The sequence below is a fragment of the Pygoscelis adeliae genome, unplaced genomic scaffold (assembly GCF_000699105.1).
Source record: "Pygoscelis adeliae isolate BGI_AS28 unplaced genomic scaffold, ASM69910v1 Scaffold411, whole genome shotgun sequence".
Taxonomy (NCBI): Eukaryota; Metazoa; Chordata; class Aves; order Sphenisciformes; family Spheniscidae; genus Pygoscelis; species Pygoscelis adeliae.
In genome coordinates this window covers 958,507-976,408 of record NW_008824111.1, presented here as the reverse complement: position 1 = coordinate 976,408, position 17,902 = coordinate 958,507, and the positions used below count along the sequence as shown (strand labels likewise).

At 36.7% G+C, this 17,902-nt stretch overlaps 1 protein-coding gene across 1 annotated transcript in view; it reads left to right on the top strand.

Moving 5' to 3' along the window:
* CACNA2D3 (calcium channel, voltage-dependent, alpha 2/delta subunit 3) overlaps positions 1–17,902 on the top strand; it is a 481,287-nt gene that overhangs the window by 178,634 nt on the left and 284,751 nt on the right. Inside the window, exon 5 of the mRNA XM_009334218.1 lies at positions 4,026–4,188. Within this exon, the coding sequence (XP_009332493.1) occupies positions 4,026–4,188 (163 nt within the window). The remainder of the gene's footprint in view (positions 1–4,025; positions 4,189–17,902) is intronic.

Genomic DNA, 17,902 nt, shown 5'->3' with positions numbered 1-17,902 from the left:
TCCCTTGGGCATTATCTCGAATGCAGTGTCAGAATGCCAGATGAATTTACTTTAATATTTTTTTCTTCAATTTTTATTTTTAATTTTCCTTCTATGACCTTTCAGCTGTCATACTCAAAAATTTCCTTGGAAGTAAAGTGCCCCAAAGAAGCCACTGTGTAACAGCTCTGCTTAAATGCTGATCTTTTTCAGTAGTATTTTTCAGCTGTATGTGTTACCTGATGTTTAATCCTTCGAACTTGCAGGACTGTCTTAAACATGTTTTAAGACTGGCTTCTCACGTGCAAAAAACCCCCCAACAAACCAAACCCCGACCCCCCCTAAATCAAACAGAAAAAAACCCCAGAAAAATATTAATTATCTGTAATACCGTAAGCACTATTTTATGCTACAATTTGCTTTAAAAACCCCCCCACAAATATCATATTATTATGTATACACTTGTAGAATTTAAAAGAGAAAATACAGACTCAGACCAATAAATCAGTGAATGCTAAATCAACCAAAGAAACAATCAGTCCTAAATACCCTTAATTGTGAAACGAGTGGTTTCATTTATTTAGAATACAGCAGATTTTAATACTTGGCTAGCCTTGCCACTTACAGAACATGATGAAGGAGGATGTCTACTAATTAACTCTTTTGGAAGAGGAAATAACCCATTGAATGAAAGGAAATAATATTCTTTTAGAGGTGATTTCCATGTATATTCTGACATTCTTATTTGAATTTTGTCCATTTTTCCTACCATTTCCAAAGTATTATAAAACCTATGGGCAAGTGTTGTGGTTTAACCTCAGTCAGCAACTGAGCACCACGCAGCCGCTTGCTCATTCCCCCCCCGTGGGATGGGGGAGAGAATTGGAAAAGCACAAGTGAGGAAAAACTCGTGGGTTGAGATAAAAACAGTTTAATAATTGAAATAAAATGATAATAATAATATGATGATGATAATAATAATAATACACAAAGCAAGCGATGCCCAGTACAATTGCTCACCACCCACTGACCAATGCCCAGCCAGTCCCCGAGCAGCGGCCCCCCTGGCCAGCTTTCCCCCAGTTTATGTACTGAGCATGATGTCACATGGTATGGAATGTTTCTTTGGCCAGTTTGGCTGTGCCCCCTCCCAGCTTCTTGTGTACCTCCAGCCTTCTCAGTTGGTAGAGCATGGAAAACTAAAAAGTCCTTGACTAGTGTAAGCACTGCTTAGCAACAACTAAAACATCGGTGCGTTATCAACTTTGTTCTCCTCCTAAATCCAAAACACAGCACTGTACCAGCTACTAGGAAGGAAATTAACTGTATCCCTGCCGAAACCAGGACAGCAAGGTAAATTTACATCCTCGAAATCACTGTGTCTGCATGTGAATTACTGTAGAAATTATTCCATGATACACAACTTAAATTCAGTTAAAGGAGAACAGTGTATTGCTACATATTTTAGTACAGAATCTTTTATCCCCAAATGTATTCACCTTTTGCTTAAAGTGTAATATTTAAATACAACTTTTGTGTTACGATTTGGTGTTATGAATGCTTTCAATGGTGGTCTTCAATAAGAAAACAAAAACCCCAAACCCCTTTGATTTCCCTGTGACCATCCTGATAAGACTTACAAAGCCAAGAAATGTCATGAAAGCAACACAGTGGCTTATCTGTAGCTCCAGCAGTTGTGGAGGCGATGTCATGTTCAAGAGAGAAAAAGAAAAACAAAACCATGTCTTTAAGGACAAGAGAACAAGTGGTTTGGAAACAAGATGAAACAATCATCCTCACCCTGCTGGAATTTAGCTATCCAGGGGCTGTGAAGAGAGAGGTGGTTGGCAACAAAGAAGCATGAAATATATAATTTTATTTATCACTATACTCCCAGGGGATGGAATATCAGCCTTTCTTCCAGACTTAGATACTATCTAATATATCCTGGAAAAGCTACGCAGCTTACTTCTTCCTTGCTTGGAATTGGAGTAGAATTGCATTTTACAACAGCCATTAGTGCATGGCTTAATGTTGGAAGGTATATTCTATTTCTTACTAAGATGGGAAATACGAGTTGGGCTTTCAAGTCTTCTGCCAACTGTCTCTGGCTTTTTGCAGAAAGGGTAAACTGAAAAAGCTGCTGTCACGTGTAGGCAACAGGCATGCAGTGCAGCTAATGATCCGTGATAAACCTGGATAATAAGCAGAGATGGAGAAGATTTCTCCAAAATAGAATGAGAACTGGTGTTTCTTGGAAATGATCACGTTTCTTCATCGTTTTTGTTTTGGTATGAGAAGAATTAAATCTAGAAGAGTGATAATCTGCCAAATGTTGTAGAGAAGGGTAGCATCTGTGGGGATGTTGGATAATTCTAATAACTTTTGGAATTAATTAATCAATGAAACTACAGCTTTAGATAAACTATATCTCTACTCTTTTCTTTACCTGTGGCTCCTGGAGGAAAAAAAAACCAAAACCCAAGGCTACTGTGGGTTTTTTTCCCAGAACTTTAGGATTTAATAGCTGTTTATATTCATGAGATGTATGCAGCAGATTATTTGGCTCATGTCAGTATAAAGCAATTAAAGTAAAATAAATAACTTTAAGGTCAGATGTTTAATCATGTCAGATTAGTTTCTGTTAAATTGATCTTCAAATACTGATGTGTCTCAGTCTTTGTTATATGGGATTAATGGTATGTGGAACACTGAGTTTGAATATTTCTGTCATACACAGAAGGTCCTCAAAATCTAGCTAATGTACAGTGACTTCTTTTGTAGTCTACTTTCATCTAAACCCCAAACTACGGCTTGGCCGTTTTGAAAAAAATAAAGCTAAAAGACCAGGATATGGAAAGCTGCTTTCCAAGTAATCCTCCATTTAAGATACTTGTTAAATTATCAAGCCTTTTAATGGAAGTGGGTAGATTGTAAGATTTTAACTAATTCTTGTTTAGTAGAACGAGTTGCATATCACACTGAAAAAGAGTGCTTGTGAAAAGCCTTTTAAGTTTTTGTACTTGCTGGTCTGTTTTAGCTTTGTACATGGTACATTTATCCTTGTAGAGGTTGTATAGATATAGATGATCTATGAATGCATAGATTTATGTTTCAATATCATTTATATTGATTTACTCTCAAATGGATAGTTAGGGCAGGGACTCATATTTAAATTAATAAGATTCTTCAAAGACACTGAACTTTGTTTTCTTTCAATTAAGAAACACATCACAAACTGTTGCCAAGGGTTAAGGTTATTTAAGAGGTTAAAAAGTAGTCTTTGCTATTGCCTTCAAAGCTTGATAGAATTTCTGGTTAAACTAGGTCATAAAGAAATCAAAAATTTTATCTAAATTGCTTTTGCTTATCTGGTTATAATTCTGTACAAAATAGGCCAAATACTCTTCAGGAATCTGTAACAATAATTTCTTGTTCAAAATAAGTTACTGCTAAGTTTATATGTCCATATGAAAGTATGCATACCTACTATGATGTGCATTTGTAAAATTCAGCATAAAGCAAATATTTTTCTTTAGGAAATGTCAGTCAGTACACATTAGGTAAGCAACAACAGCTGTAGTTAATATTCCTGTGAAGTAAAAACACTTTTAGTTTGTCAAGGCCTAAGTTCAGCACTGATAGCAGTTCTTGAACTGATGAAAATAAGCTAAACAGGGAAATCATAATTAAATAATTATCCAGGGAATTATTTAAATCTAGAGGCCTTTGCATTAAAAATAGCGCATACGTTGTTTATGTTCAGGCTGTTTGTTGGGCTGCCCTTAACGTTTTCAGGGCAGCCAGAGATCTGAGGTATTATGGGGTTTTCTTGAGATGTATAGATAAATCTGGTTTCAGAAATGTACCTGTACTAGGAGTATAGAGGGAATCTGAGAGATGATAAAAATATCTTGTTCTTCTATTCTAGATGGAGATACATGTAAATGTTAATCAATGGATTGATAGATATGTTAAAATATTCAAACTTCATATTTTTATACTGAACATGAATTCTGAATACTGAATGTGGGTTTCTGTTGCAGTATGAATACTTCAATGCTGTGCTCATAAATGAACGAGATGAAGAAGGAAACTATCTGGAGCTGGGGAAGGAGTTCATTCTAGTGCCAAATGACCACTTCAATAACTTGCCTGTGAACATCAGTCTGAGTGATGTCCAAGTACCAACCAATATGTACAATAAGGGTAAGGAAAGAGCAGTTTTATTTCGTCATTCCACTGGCCAAACATAGGAACTTCATTGCTTTTAAAATGAAGCTGTTGATTAACTATATATTGTGTGTGTTTTGCAGTTTGCAATTAAACTGACATTTCAGTGGAAGAACGCTTAAAGTATGACAGTTTTGTAATATCTTTTGTTCTGTGGCAATTTAGCAATTTAATATGGTCCAATGATTTGCACAGTAGACTTGCATGAATTCTGCGATAGAATATGGTAGAATATGTTTATTCTTACGAATTATTTTCCAGAATCTCCACATCAGTTGAACAGATTACATTGTCACTTACAAGTTACATTCTGTCTTTGCTGAGAGCTGGAAGTGTCTTTGAAAGATACAGGGTAGATAGGAGGGGAATATTTTATTAGATTTATGCTCTCAAGCTTCTGGGAATAATTCTAGCTGTATATGACTGTATGCGCAGCTGCTGTGAGTTTTCAGATAATATTTAGGAGGAATAAACTACATTAAAATTTCTACTCCCCTGACTATTTGTCATGGGTGCTGGATAGCACATAGTACTAACAAATAGCTACATAAGACATTAGGGGTGATGGACTTAGTTTGCATTCCCAGTATTTAGACCTTAACTCAAGTACAGGCTTACTCATTTTCCTTTTGCCACTTCCCTTTGATCAGACAGCAGAATTTTGTAATTTTACCATGATTATGCAGCACCCATCTATTTGTTTTTCTCAAGCCAGTAATAAAAGAAAAATTAAGAAGGAAAGCACCAAAGTTTCCGAACAATGTCTACAGTATATTTGCCATGATCTGTAGTGAGCTGCCTAATCTCATTATCTGGTTCTTTTTCCTTGTTTTAACTATACTAAAAGACAGCTAAAAATACATTAAATGCTTTCCTCGTAATGCATTCCAGGCTAGCAATTGTGGTAATTCATGCAAGGATATTGTGTAATCACCAGTGGAAGGAGAATTAATTTGGATAGGTTGGGCTGGTAAGAGAAGCAATTGCTATGACAGCTTCTCTTCGAAGTTATGATTCAGACTTGAGAATCTTGAGAAGCCAAAAATCGTACGGTAATGTTTTAAATTAGGGATTACAAAACAACAAAGTTTCCGAGAGAGTATTTGAAAGGTTGTGAAATGATTAATACTGGATATTTTGAAAAGATTTGGAAAATGCTTAAAGCTTCTAAAGCTACCAAACCATTTTTTTTTTTGTGCAAGTGCTAATATTTAACTGAGCCTGTCTATAAATTAATTCATTCCAGAATTGCTAAGGAGGAAAAAGGAGGGGGAAAAAAAAAGCATGGTTGCAAAGGGATATAGAGGTCAGGCAATCATGTTTTTCTGGAGAAGCAAACTAACCTGAGCAGTTAGTGAGAGCAGTTCTAAAGGATCTTCAGTTACATGATACGTAGTACTGCTGTGTTCAGAGTACATTTTCATATGCTGATGAATTACAGTTAAAGGCCAAAGTCAAAGGGCTTGTTGCATTTTGTTTTGGCCTCTAATACAGGGACTGCTTGCAGAGATGGGGAAGATAGAGCTCTGCGATGATTCCTGTTTCCACTTTGCCTAATTCAAACCAGCCAAAATCATCGCTTTATGCAGCTGCAGAAAAACTTTTTTTTATTATTTAAATATGTTCCAACTGCTGAGATCTGGTTTGTTGCTGACATTTTCCTTACACATGGACATGATAGTCTCAGCTTGGAGACTGACAATGTCTGGAAATGTTATTCTTACCAAGAAGAGGCCTGTGTACTTACACTTTTTTGTTGCCCATTTCTTCAGTTCTGTAATGTGGAGGGGTGATAACAAGTTAATTAAATTCTAGCCTGAGGGTACAGGCAGTAGATATTGATAGGTTTACAACGAAGTGTCTGCACAACACCATTTCTGTAGAAAATGCCTGTTGTTCGTTTCTAGGTTATGTTTTATTTTATTGAATTACCAGGCAAAACCACAGCCCAAACTCACAAGTTGAAAACAGACAAGTGTGATCATTGAATATTTAAACGCAGGACTCTCAACTCAGCATAGAAAAATGAACTTTTTATTTGTAAGCTAATTCTACAGTTTTTCCTTCGTTTTGGGTTTTTTAGTTGTAGAGATATTGATAAATTGCAATGGGTTCAGAGGAGAGTCACAGGAACTCATCAGAGGGTTGAAAAATGTGTCTTAGACTGAAAGACTCCAGGAGCTCAGTCCAGTTAGCTTATTCAAGAGATGATTAAAGGATTAACTAGTTGATCTCCAGTTAATTACTAATATCAGGCTCTATAATTCAGTTGCCAAAGGTTTAAAAAGATCCAATGGCTGAAATTGGGTTCCATTATTTTGCAAGTTGTACAAATGTGGGCTCAGTTAAGGCATGGGGGGTTTTTTTGTGTGTGGTGGGGTTTTTTTTGTTTGGTTTGGTTTTTTTAAATGAAGATAGTTAGTGGTCTGTTAGAAGGGTGTTGTCCTATGTCACTCCCCCTAAGCTCTTAATCAAGACCAGATTCTTTTTTGTTTGGTTTTGAAATAATACATAGTCTAGAATTGGTTTGGGGAAAAACTTTGGCCTGGTCAGCTTGCACGGTCATAGTGATCCCTCCCAGCTGTAGAATCACTACAGTGAATGTTTACAGTCCCTAACCAGGCTCTAAATGAGATTGGCTTAAAGTAATGGGACATAAATACATTGCTATTCTTTACATATCTTCTGGCTCTTTAAGCCTCGGCATGGAAAAGCTTAAAAATATTGAAGGTAACAACAGGACTAAATAATTCCCGTTCTAAGAAAACTATCAAGTTTAGAATTTGAAAATAAAAAGCAAAAGCAAATTTCATGACATTTATGATGAAATCGAGAAAGCTGAAATACCATAAATATCAAAACTATGATATTCAAATTTAACATGGAACATTTTGAAAAGGAAAACGGGTGCCAATAAAAAAGGCTGCCAACCTAATTTTTTAAGCATACATGTAACTCTAGTGCCACCTTTGAGTACAGACTGCATGTACCTACTATAAATGTAGAAGGAAAAGTAAATTACTGAAATTAATAAAGAATCACAGTTTTGCATTTACAGTACTCTTGATCATCATTGTAAAATATAAAGAGCTGGTCTGATTATTGATGTGTTTTTATACTTCTCATTCCCCTCTTCTGCACACCCTCGTCCCCCAGTTTCTCCATATCTTGCAGTGTACATCAATTAATGTTAAAAATAGAAAAACTACTGATCTTTGGAATATAAAGCCTGCGGGGCTCAGAAAACACTATTTTGGCATTCCTATAATGTTCATATACTGAAGGAATTCAGAAAAAAAAAAAAGTGGGGTGATTGTGCTTTACAGATAAGTGGGCTTATCTGTCTGTCAATAGAGAGAGACCTCTCAGCTCTAGGCTGTTTCACAGCAAGGGTGGCGGTCCGTTTAAATTGCAGAACATTCTGATGGAATTGGCCTCCTTCATTTTTCCTGAAAATGACTGCTTATGATAATGTTTTGCTTTTGAAATGTTTAAGCACACATCGGGATTCTAAATCTGTCAGTGCATTCTGTTTCTTCTCTTTAAGCACAAAGTGTATTGCCTATAGCCACAGGATTTGCAAGGCAGTATCCTTTTACACAATAAATAATTAAGATTAAGTAAGAAGTTCTGTGATAACTGTCTTAGCAAGTGGTGGCTCTTTCTTCCATCCACAAATTTGGTAACTAGCAATTATCAACTGTATACAAATTTCTGACAGAAAGTAGGGAAAAGGGTTCTTAGTGAATAAATCATATAGGTATATTCATAGATGAAAAAGGAAGGGAGGAATTAAGTTACTTGTTTCGTATTAGAAAGAAAGTTTAGTTTTGGAAAGTACGGAATCAATCTGAATCCAGTTTGGACAATGCAGTACCAGGGCAGAAGTCCAGGTATGAGAACAAGTGTGTATAAGGAACTGATTCAGCTGCTGGGTTTTTTTAAATAAAGTTTCTTTACGTGGGTTATATATCAGCACCAAAGTGACATTTCATAGCTCTTATCTTTATCTCTCTCCTATTATTTTAGAATGTAAGTGATTTGGGACACACTACTGTCTCAGACATGTCTTGCATATATACTTCCATAGGTATACCTTCCAAAGATACTCAGATATACCTTTCTACATATCAACTGGTATATTTTAAACAGTTGTTGTGGAAGAGATTAATAATAATGAAAAAAAGATTAATGATTTAAAGTTTACATAGAAAGTAATAAAGCAAATGTTGAAACTGAGATGCTAGTAGTATGTTTAGGAGAACCTAGGAATGTGACATGTAATTACAAAGTAGGCAGTTGGAATGTGGGCTAGGCTTTCTGGCAACCATCCATGGAGAACACGGTTTCCGGCAGTAGGATTGCCACTGGGAAAAAGTAGGATTCTATAATGGATTTATGTACACGAGGAGATGATAAAAGAAGGCTTCAGAACACTCAGATCTGATCTTGCAGATGTTGACAGCATATAAAAGTAAAAGAAAAACAGAGTAGCATTTTACTTTTTGTTAGTATGAGAACGTAGGTAGTCTTCTTAAAATCCTACATTCTTTGTCCAAAGTACGTGCTGTATCTGAGCTGAAGAACCTATTCCAGTTTTATTTTTCTAAGTCTGTGACCTCATATTTACCTGTAGTTGAGGACAGTAATGACATGTTTTCTGCTATTGAGTTTACACTCAGCATTTGTTCAAGTTCTTGGAAGAGGCTTATGAATACTTGGCTAAATGTGGATTTCAGAGGAATGTAGATGAAAACTGAAGCCAGGGTGAGAGTGAGTGTGTCTTGGTGACATACACTCAGACAATTCTAAAATATGGCACCTGTTGAAAAGTGAGGTGTTGCATAGTACAGTACCAGAAGTGACACACAGCAGGATCTTATCTGCTTATGTTAGTGTTGCATAAAATCTAGGAAATTCAAGAGGATGTTGATAAATACATTATCTCAATATCAACTGAAAACAATTCCTGTTTTTGAGATTTTGCAGTCAGTCTTTATTTATATGATAAAGTAAACTTTACATTTGTAGTTTGTAGAAAGAGGAAAAGCCCAGGTTCTCTTCTTTTCAATACTTCAGAAATTTCTAGATGCCTTCTAGAAATTGCCTTTTCCTGCAATGCACTTCTCCTTGCCTTTTAAACTATCTTTCTATTGTACCTTTCTGTTTTTCCCTTAGGTCCTCAGAATTGTGGGCTTTTGTATTTTGCAAATTCTACTCTCTCATTCTCCGAGTGTTCTTAGTCGTTAAATAGAGTTAGACTAATTCACTAACTAACACGATTGACTAACTAATTTAGCTGGCACTAAATTCTCCTTTGTCAAGTACTGGTGCAAACTAGAGGCTTGGACTCCTTGAAGTCAATGACATTACTGTTGCAAAATCAGCATTAGACTGCGGTTGCCTCTTCCATCCCCAAGAATGCAAACAGGCAGTGACTTATATATGTCATAGCAGGCACCTGCCTATCTGGAAGACTTTTTAGTCCTTTTCCATTTCTGGGGAATTACTCCGGTGTTTCTTGAATATTTCTGGGACTTGAATATTTCCAAAATAGCTGTAAAGTGTAAGAATTCGTAGTGATTTATAAGGACAGTTGATGCACTATATGTTTTCTCAAAAAGTGTCAAGTCTTTTGTTTAACTACCTTTTGTTGTTACCAAAAATTAAGTAGTTAGAATTTTGGATTTTAAAAAGTTCAGTGTCTAGAGCCTCTGGTTGGGAATCAAGGATAGACAGTAAGATTCTTAGGTATATACCTCTATAATTTGATTGCCTTGAATAATTTATTTTTCTACATGGGCAAACAAGATCTCACTCAGACCTCTAGATACAGATGAGTACAATGAAAAGTGAAGCGATGCAGGCCTTTTACAGTAGAAACAGAATAACAAAACTAAATGAGTTCTAATCACAGCTTGATACAAAAAACCCACTCTGTTGTTACTGAATCTTTGTTTAGAGTAAATGCGTTCAGTGTAATCATTTCTTCACTGTAAGAAATTTAGATCTAAAGAGAGACTTCTGTGCCTGAGAGCTTTTTCAAGTATAAAAATATTATTTATTTCTAAAAACCTTATGTCTCAAAATCTTCACTGTAGCTCTGCCTCCAGATTTGGTCTGGACTGAAATATTACACATACAAAGAAAACCTTTCTAAATGTCCTTACAAAATAAAAATGCCTTTTACAATGAGGTCAGTTTTACTTTCCTGGTTGGGTATCTGCTACCTCCATTTCCTTTCTTTGTCTTCCCAGGAAGACACAAAGAATGAATGTGGTTATTCAGGCCTAGTTTGTACTAACTCTTAGGTGAACTTGCATAGTTTTACCCTTGCCCCGGCTATTTAATTTGTTCCCATTTAGGCCTGTACTAACGCTTTGACAACTGCACATTTTATTCCTTTTCTCATTACATTTTTTTTTCCTGCTTACTGAAAAACACTTTCTCCTACTTTTAATCCTGAACTTATAGCTCCATTTTCTGTATGAGCTAGTTCTTACTTGATCTCCTTTATGCTTATGATTATGACAAGGCTTTCTGTCCCTTTTTTTGGTGATGAATTACCTATAAATAAGTTGTAAAGTGTCTTAAGGCACAATTGGATGTATGACATCAACTGCAGGTTATTGGGGGATAAGAAATTACTGCTTTCTGCCACTTGTGCTTGCTGGATATTACTGTCCCATTCAAACCAGCTGTCATAAACTGTTTTGTAAGCTCTTCCCGAAACTGGTTTGGTAAAAGGAATCAGATCAGCATTTTTTCCTAGCAGAGTGTTTGAAAATAGAATCATTATGAGAGAACTAAGGTGGGGGGTGACTGTATGTGAGTTTATCTGCTAGCTCTGGACAGTTGTTGTGGTTTAACCTGGCAGGCCACTAAACACCACAGTCGTTCGCTCGCTCCCCCCCAACTCCACAGTAGGATGGGGGAGAGAATCGGGGTGTGTGTGTGTGTGTGTGTGTGTGGTGTGTGTGTAAAATTAATGGGTTGAGATAAAGACAGTTTAATAGGACAGAAAAGGGAAGGAAAATAATAATAATAATGATAAAAGAATACATAAAGTAAGTGATGCAACAGTGCAATTGCTTACCACCTGCCGACCAATGCCCAGCCCGTTCCCGAGCAGTGGTAACCTCCCCCGGCCAACTCCCCCAGTTTATGTACTGAGCATGACGTCATATGGTATGGAATATCCCTTTGGCCAGTCTGGGTCAGCTGTCCTGGCTGTGCCCCCTCCCAGCTTCTTGCTGGCAGAGCATGAGAAGCTGAAAAGTCCTTGACTAGTGTAAGCACTGCTTAGCAACAACTAAAACATCGGTGTGTTATCAACATTATTCTCCTACTAAATCTAAAACACAGCACTGTACCAGCTACTAGGAAGGAAATTAACTCTATCCCAGCTGATACCGGGACAACAGTAGTCTCAGAGATGTTGGAGGAGTTAGGCATGTGCCAATAGAGGTAGATTGGGGAAAGAGGATAATCTCTTTACTGGGATCAGATCACATGCAGCTTGAGCAACATGTCTGATTTTGCCTTTTAAAAAAAAAAAGAGAGAGAAGAAAAATAATTTCTCTTGGCAATAGAAAGGAAGTAGGCTTACATAAGTTGATTTAAACTAATGGGAGTTTTTTCCTTTGCTGTCATTTCTAGTTTACTATGTATTATCTTGTTTTACTTGCTGAGTTTTATAATGGAGGAATATTTCCTAGAAGATAAACCTTCATCCTATTAACACAGCTGACACTGGAATTATATGCATTCTACAGCTTTGCAAGACTTAGTTATCCATTGAGTTTTTTGTATTTATTAAAAGTCATTGAGGAAAGAGTCCAAACTTACTACCAGATAAACAATGGATTTTCAAATTCTAAATGCTCTTAATTATTTTAAATGTATTTTTGTTTTCATCACTAGTAAATGTCAGAGGAAAAAGCACGTAGGCACATCTATGCTACATGGTGGAGAGTTGTGCAGTCTGTTCTTACCCCAAAGGATGTTACATACAAGCATGATTCACTGGAATATTGCATGGAAATATTATGGATGCAAGATAGTTTTGTGACCGTGGTCCTGCAACTAAGTTATCAAGTCCCAGATCAGAAGAATTTTAATTTATTAAGGTGCAGCACAAGGTTAATGTCTCTGCTTTGCTTCCCATCCAGAGATAGCTGGATTGCAGCTCTGCACTGTCTTCCATTTGTACAGCATACAACATATAGCTTTTAAGAGACATGATATTATTGTACACCGGTATTTTAGTGCTTGCTTGTTTTCCTGTAGTTTGTTTCCAGTGGGATTCCATTGTATAGCCTGAGGCACAGTTTCTCATTTTAAACTCTGTGACTATTGGAGAGTTTTAGACCTGGCTTTCAGCAATTTGGTGCTCTGCAGCACAGCACCAAGTGCATGCCACCTCTCCACAAACAGTTATGTTCCCTTGATTTTCATCATCTTAAAATTTAATGCTTGCTGAACTATTGTGCTCTGTGTGGGGAGATTGAAGCCTATGCTTTGAAGTTCTGTGGAACTGACATCTACATCTTTCAGCTTGGGCTCTTTGCGCTTTACTCCTAGTAAAGTCCTGGGGTGAATATAGCATAAATACTTAAATGTCAGTCATTCTAGGTGCATGCGAGCAGAAGCACCATGCTGGTACAAATGAATAGGCTTGTTCTGAACTGACTCAGTTTTGGAAATTTTTCTTCCTAGTTTGATTTACAATTATGTCTGTTCAAATTAGTTTAAACCGGGAAATGTCTACTCTTAGCTTGGAAGAATTGGTAGACTCTGTGAAAAGAATTGATTACTGTCTTTGAAGTGCCCGAGGTGGAATGATGATTGGTATGTGGAAAAGCAAGATGTAGTGGGTAATGCACAAAAGGAGCATATTAACATGACTACATGCAGTAAAGTCTACAATAATAACTAACTTCCATAAATGGCGTTCTGATTCAGGAAGGCACTTTGAAGCACCTTCCTGCTTTCCTACTTGTTGCTCAAGCTGAATTAAAATATGAGTGTCTGGGCATGTGCGGATAGTTATTCAAATGCATTTTACTTTTTTAGAAACTTGATATCAATAACTGCCTCATCTAAAAGGCAATGGGCTCCGCTTCAGGAAGGAAGTATGCTCTGTGGAGGGAGAAGAAAATATGTTAGAATCAATTACCGATTCCAGTAATGATATGTCAAAATAAAGCATAAAATTTCCTCAAAAGTGTTGGGTCTGGAAAGTTACTCTCCAGCTTTCATTTATAATGGAGAATGGGCTTATAGTATTGAACCACGTTTCAACGTTTTCCTTATATGAGTACGTTTTAAATTAAGGAAGTTATATGAACTTTTAGCACAGCGCTTACACTGATTTCTTTTTAATGTTGACATTATACCGAATACCTTTCTCTTAGCATTTTCCTGCAACTATGTCTGACATTTCATACTGTCTACCAGTATAAAAGACTGAATTTTCCCATCCTTTGTTACATCAAGCAAGTTATATTTCATAGTACTGCCACATGATTTGGAAATACGTTTTGGGGTCACAGTCATGTTTTTGTGAATTTTGTAATTGACTAAGGCTTCATTCCCTACTATTATGTATTTGAGAAGGGAGCGGGTGAGCAATGCGGTTTAAAACAAATAATCATAATTGACTTTTAAAAATGTCTCCTTAATAACAGTTCCCTCTTTCCTACCCCTGACATTAGACTGTGATGTGTGCATTCTGCTAGTTGCTGTTTTGGCACTAGGAAGAGTTTTTTCTTATTATCAGATTGGCTGGTCTTTGGCAAATACCTGTCAGCAGCCCAGAGGCTGGTTAGCTTATAAAATCTCTGCTATCATAAATTGGCAGGTGCCTTAGTAAATTACTTTTACATTTTTACATCACCGGGCCTGGTTCTCTGCTAAATTAGGAAATATAGGCATGTTACGGGGAAGATCCTTTTTTTAAGGAAGCCGGAGAATAGTGTGGGCATGGGTAGGTGAAAAATTAATTTCTCCAAATCCTTTTAGTTTGAGGTGTTAAAAAAAAAAGAGAAAAAAGAAAAAGATGACAGTGGATTGCAGATTATCAGATATCTATCCAGGTATATTTAGATAATGAAGTAGTAGCCTTCGTGCAAGATGTTGCTGTGTCTTTACTGACAGAGCAGAAGAACCAAGACAGAAAATAAAATTTAATGATCAGTGTTATACAGTCCAAGAGTTAATCTGCTGCTTTGGAAAATAAAAGCAATATTACAAATTTTAACTTAGAGAAGTCTGTCTGAGTGTCTTCCGTCTGTTCTTTCCATCCTCATACTGTGGTATAGTTGCTCTTCTGGTGTTTTTGAAGTACAGGAAGGGATTTTATCAGTGCTTTCCATAACTGCAGAGTTTTTTTGTGATGGATGGTGAAGTCCATGAATATTTCCAAGCATTTCTGTCAACAGGAGGTATGCTTTATGTCAACTCAACTAACAAACATAAGGCATACAATATGTTCCTGAGAGTCTCAAGCTGTGTCATCAGCATTTTTACAAAATGGTTCATGAATGTAAAATACAACTAAAAGTTCAATAATATGTAAAAAGATACAGAATTCTTCATTAATAATAGTCTAAATTCATTGCTCCTTAAATTAATACCACACTGAGACTAATTCCACGCCATTGGATTTGAAATCCATTGAAGTATTAGCAACTGTTTTGACTCTGTAACAGTGATTGCTCTGAACAAATATGGATTTATCAAGGAAGTGATTAAAAAGTATCTTCCAAGTCTTGAAGTATATTTGGACTTCACTTATTTCAGAGACAAGATGACTATAAATACAGTATATTTTCCTATGGATTTCAATTCAATTTTTATTATTGCTCTCATTATTTTCACAATTCAATTGCTTTCCATGTGGAGAGCCCATATTTAGCATTCTTCCATGACTTAGTATATTTGATTTGGTCTTTTTTTACAAGCTTGTGATCCTCTTCAGCAGAAATAGGCTTTATCTCTTTCTCTTATAGCTTTGCTCATGGCACGATTATTTGTAGCATGTATACTGTCTTTTATGCCTCTCTCTGTTTCTCTTGTCACCTATCATTTACTGGCTGTTGAAAGTATAGATTTTATCATGTGACTTAAACCTTTGTTTAAATGCTTTGTGTTATGATTATTATTATTACTACTATGGAAAGTTGGCGATCAATTATTTGTGTGCTCTCATGATTTTCTGAGTTGTGGATCATAGAATCAGAATAGTTTGGGTTGGAAGGGACGTTTTAAAGGTTATCTGGTCCAACCCCCCTGCCGTAGGCAGGGACATCTTCAACTAGATCAGGTTGCTCAGAGCCCCGTCCAACCTGACCTTGAGTGTTTCCAGGGATGGGGCATCCACCACCTCTCTGGGCAACCTGTGCCAGTGTTTCACCACCCTCGGTGTAAAAAATATCTTCCTTATATCTAGTCTAAATCTTCCTGCTTTTAGTTTAAAACCATTATCCCTTGTCCTATCGCAAGATGTTTTCTTTCTTTTCTTGCAGTTGTTTCCTTCCTTCCTTCCTATCGTCATACTCACTAATACATTAAGAAGTTATTTACAAACAGTGTAAATGCAATACAGCTTTGAATAATTCTGAACTCGGTGTCTTTAGTAACAAAAGCATCAGGTCTAGCCTATGCTTTTCTGTTTACCATGTTTACTTCTTGAATGCTGGAAACATTGCAGAAGTAGATCTTAGACTTAGACTTCACAAATTATCTTTAAGTTTTGCTTGAACAATTTAGAGACTGGTAAAGAATATCACCTGTGTCAAATAGCATTTCCATTGCATGATTTTCACTGAATGTTAAAAGATGAGTTTATGCACTACAAGTCAATAAATGCAGACTCTCATCAAAAGTTTTGCTTGCATAGGAAAAAAAATCTGCTGCATGTAATAGAGCCTTCTCTAAAAGATATTGAAACGTGGTGAACCACAACCATTTTTTGATTGAGTTTTTTTCAATTTGGTACTTAAAAAGAGCTATGAATATCGTTCAGTCATATTTTCCTATCAATGCCTTCCAAGTGGCTGTCAAAATCGAGATTACCTATTTTCTAGAATATTAGAACCAAAAAAATTCATTTCTGAAGTGATGCAGAAAGATTATAATCTGCAGCTAGCAGATATGTAAAACCCTTTTCCTGCAAGGTGTGAAATTAAGAAATAAAATCTTGTCTGTCACTGTCGTATATGATTTTATGGACTATGCTTCTGAAAATTCAACATTCTGGAGTTGTTATTTAAATAGTTATGGCCACATATTGTCCTGGACCACTATATTTGTATTTTGAAATCCTTCCCTGAATTGTTTGTCTTCACATTTTAAGATCTGTAGGACAGTGTTTGCACTGTCTTCCTAACTTTGGTCATTGTTTAATTTAAAAGGAACTTTCTTAGTCTAACTTAGTCAAGGTTGCAGAGAATTTCCTGTCTTCCCATATTTCTTTGTTTTAACTCTTACTGGCTCTTGGACAAAGATGCCCAGACTTCTCCACTTGTTCCATCTGGTTTTGCTCAAATTCTGCCTCAGATCCAATTCCTAGAGTCTGCTCAGGCTGCTGCTTTGTTCTTGCAAAGGGCTTTAGCTTCACAGTGTTTTTTGTGGTTTTTTTTTTTCTTTTTTTCAATTCTCTGTCTTTAACAGCAAGCCTTTTGGAAATGTTGGCATCACCATGTAAGGGGCGTACTGTGCTTTATCTTCCTTGTATCCTAGTCTGTCTGCCTCTGGCTGTGGATCTAATCTGTGTGTTTCCTAATACATCCACATCACCATGGCAACTAGATGTCAGATACAGGCTACACGGTAACATTAAGTTTTTCCTCTAAAAAGCCCTACTCTCTACCACTCCTTACTCAGCAGCTGTTGCTTAGTTACTTGGGGTTGGGCTTTGTCTTCTGACAAATGTGAACCAGTGAAGGTTTGTTAATGCGGACTATCTCAGGTATAATATTAAGAGGCTTTTTGACCTGAGACACCTCTGTTAATCATGATGCCTCCCCTACTTCCTTGTTGCTTCCAGGGGCAAGAAAGTGACGATAATTTACTATTGGCCTATAATGGTAGAAAATTATTCTGTCTCCTCTTTTATCTTTCCTTTATCTGTATTATTGTCTCTGAGTATTAACTTCTCTGATGACTGATTAGAAGCTGTGGAGCCACCGTTTTAGCTCTCATTGTGAAGGGTTGGAAGCAGCAGCTGTTTAATCCTGTTATTCCTGTCCACTTGGGCCAGGGTACTAGGTAACCCATATAGGAATGTACAAAAGCATATCCTCAGCACACATTGCAGCTCAACTGAGAGCATTAAAAGGCTACTGCAGAGTGTGGAGTTGCAGATAATGAATCCTGCTATAAGGCTTCTCATTAGCTCATGCTTGCTGCCATGCTAGTTCAGCTCTGTGACTTCCAGCACTGGAATTGGTATCTCAGTATGGTCCTGCACTGCACTTACCTGGGTATATGCGTAAGTGGGCTCAGTGTGAATGCAGGGAGGTCTGTTGCCTCAAGTTCCATGAGTGTAAGTTCACACTGGGTCCCACTGAGTACCTCTAGAAAATGTCTCAGGTTTGTATGTTCAAACTGAATTTTGTCCTCACTTGCTGCAACTCACCTGTTTTATTTTGAGGGATGTTATATTGGAATGGCTGATGAGAGAAAT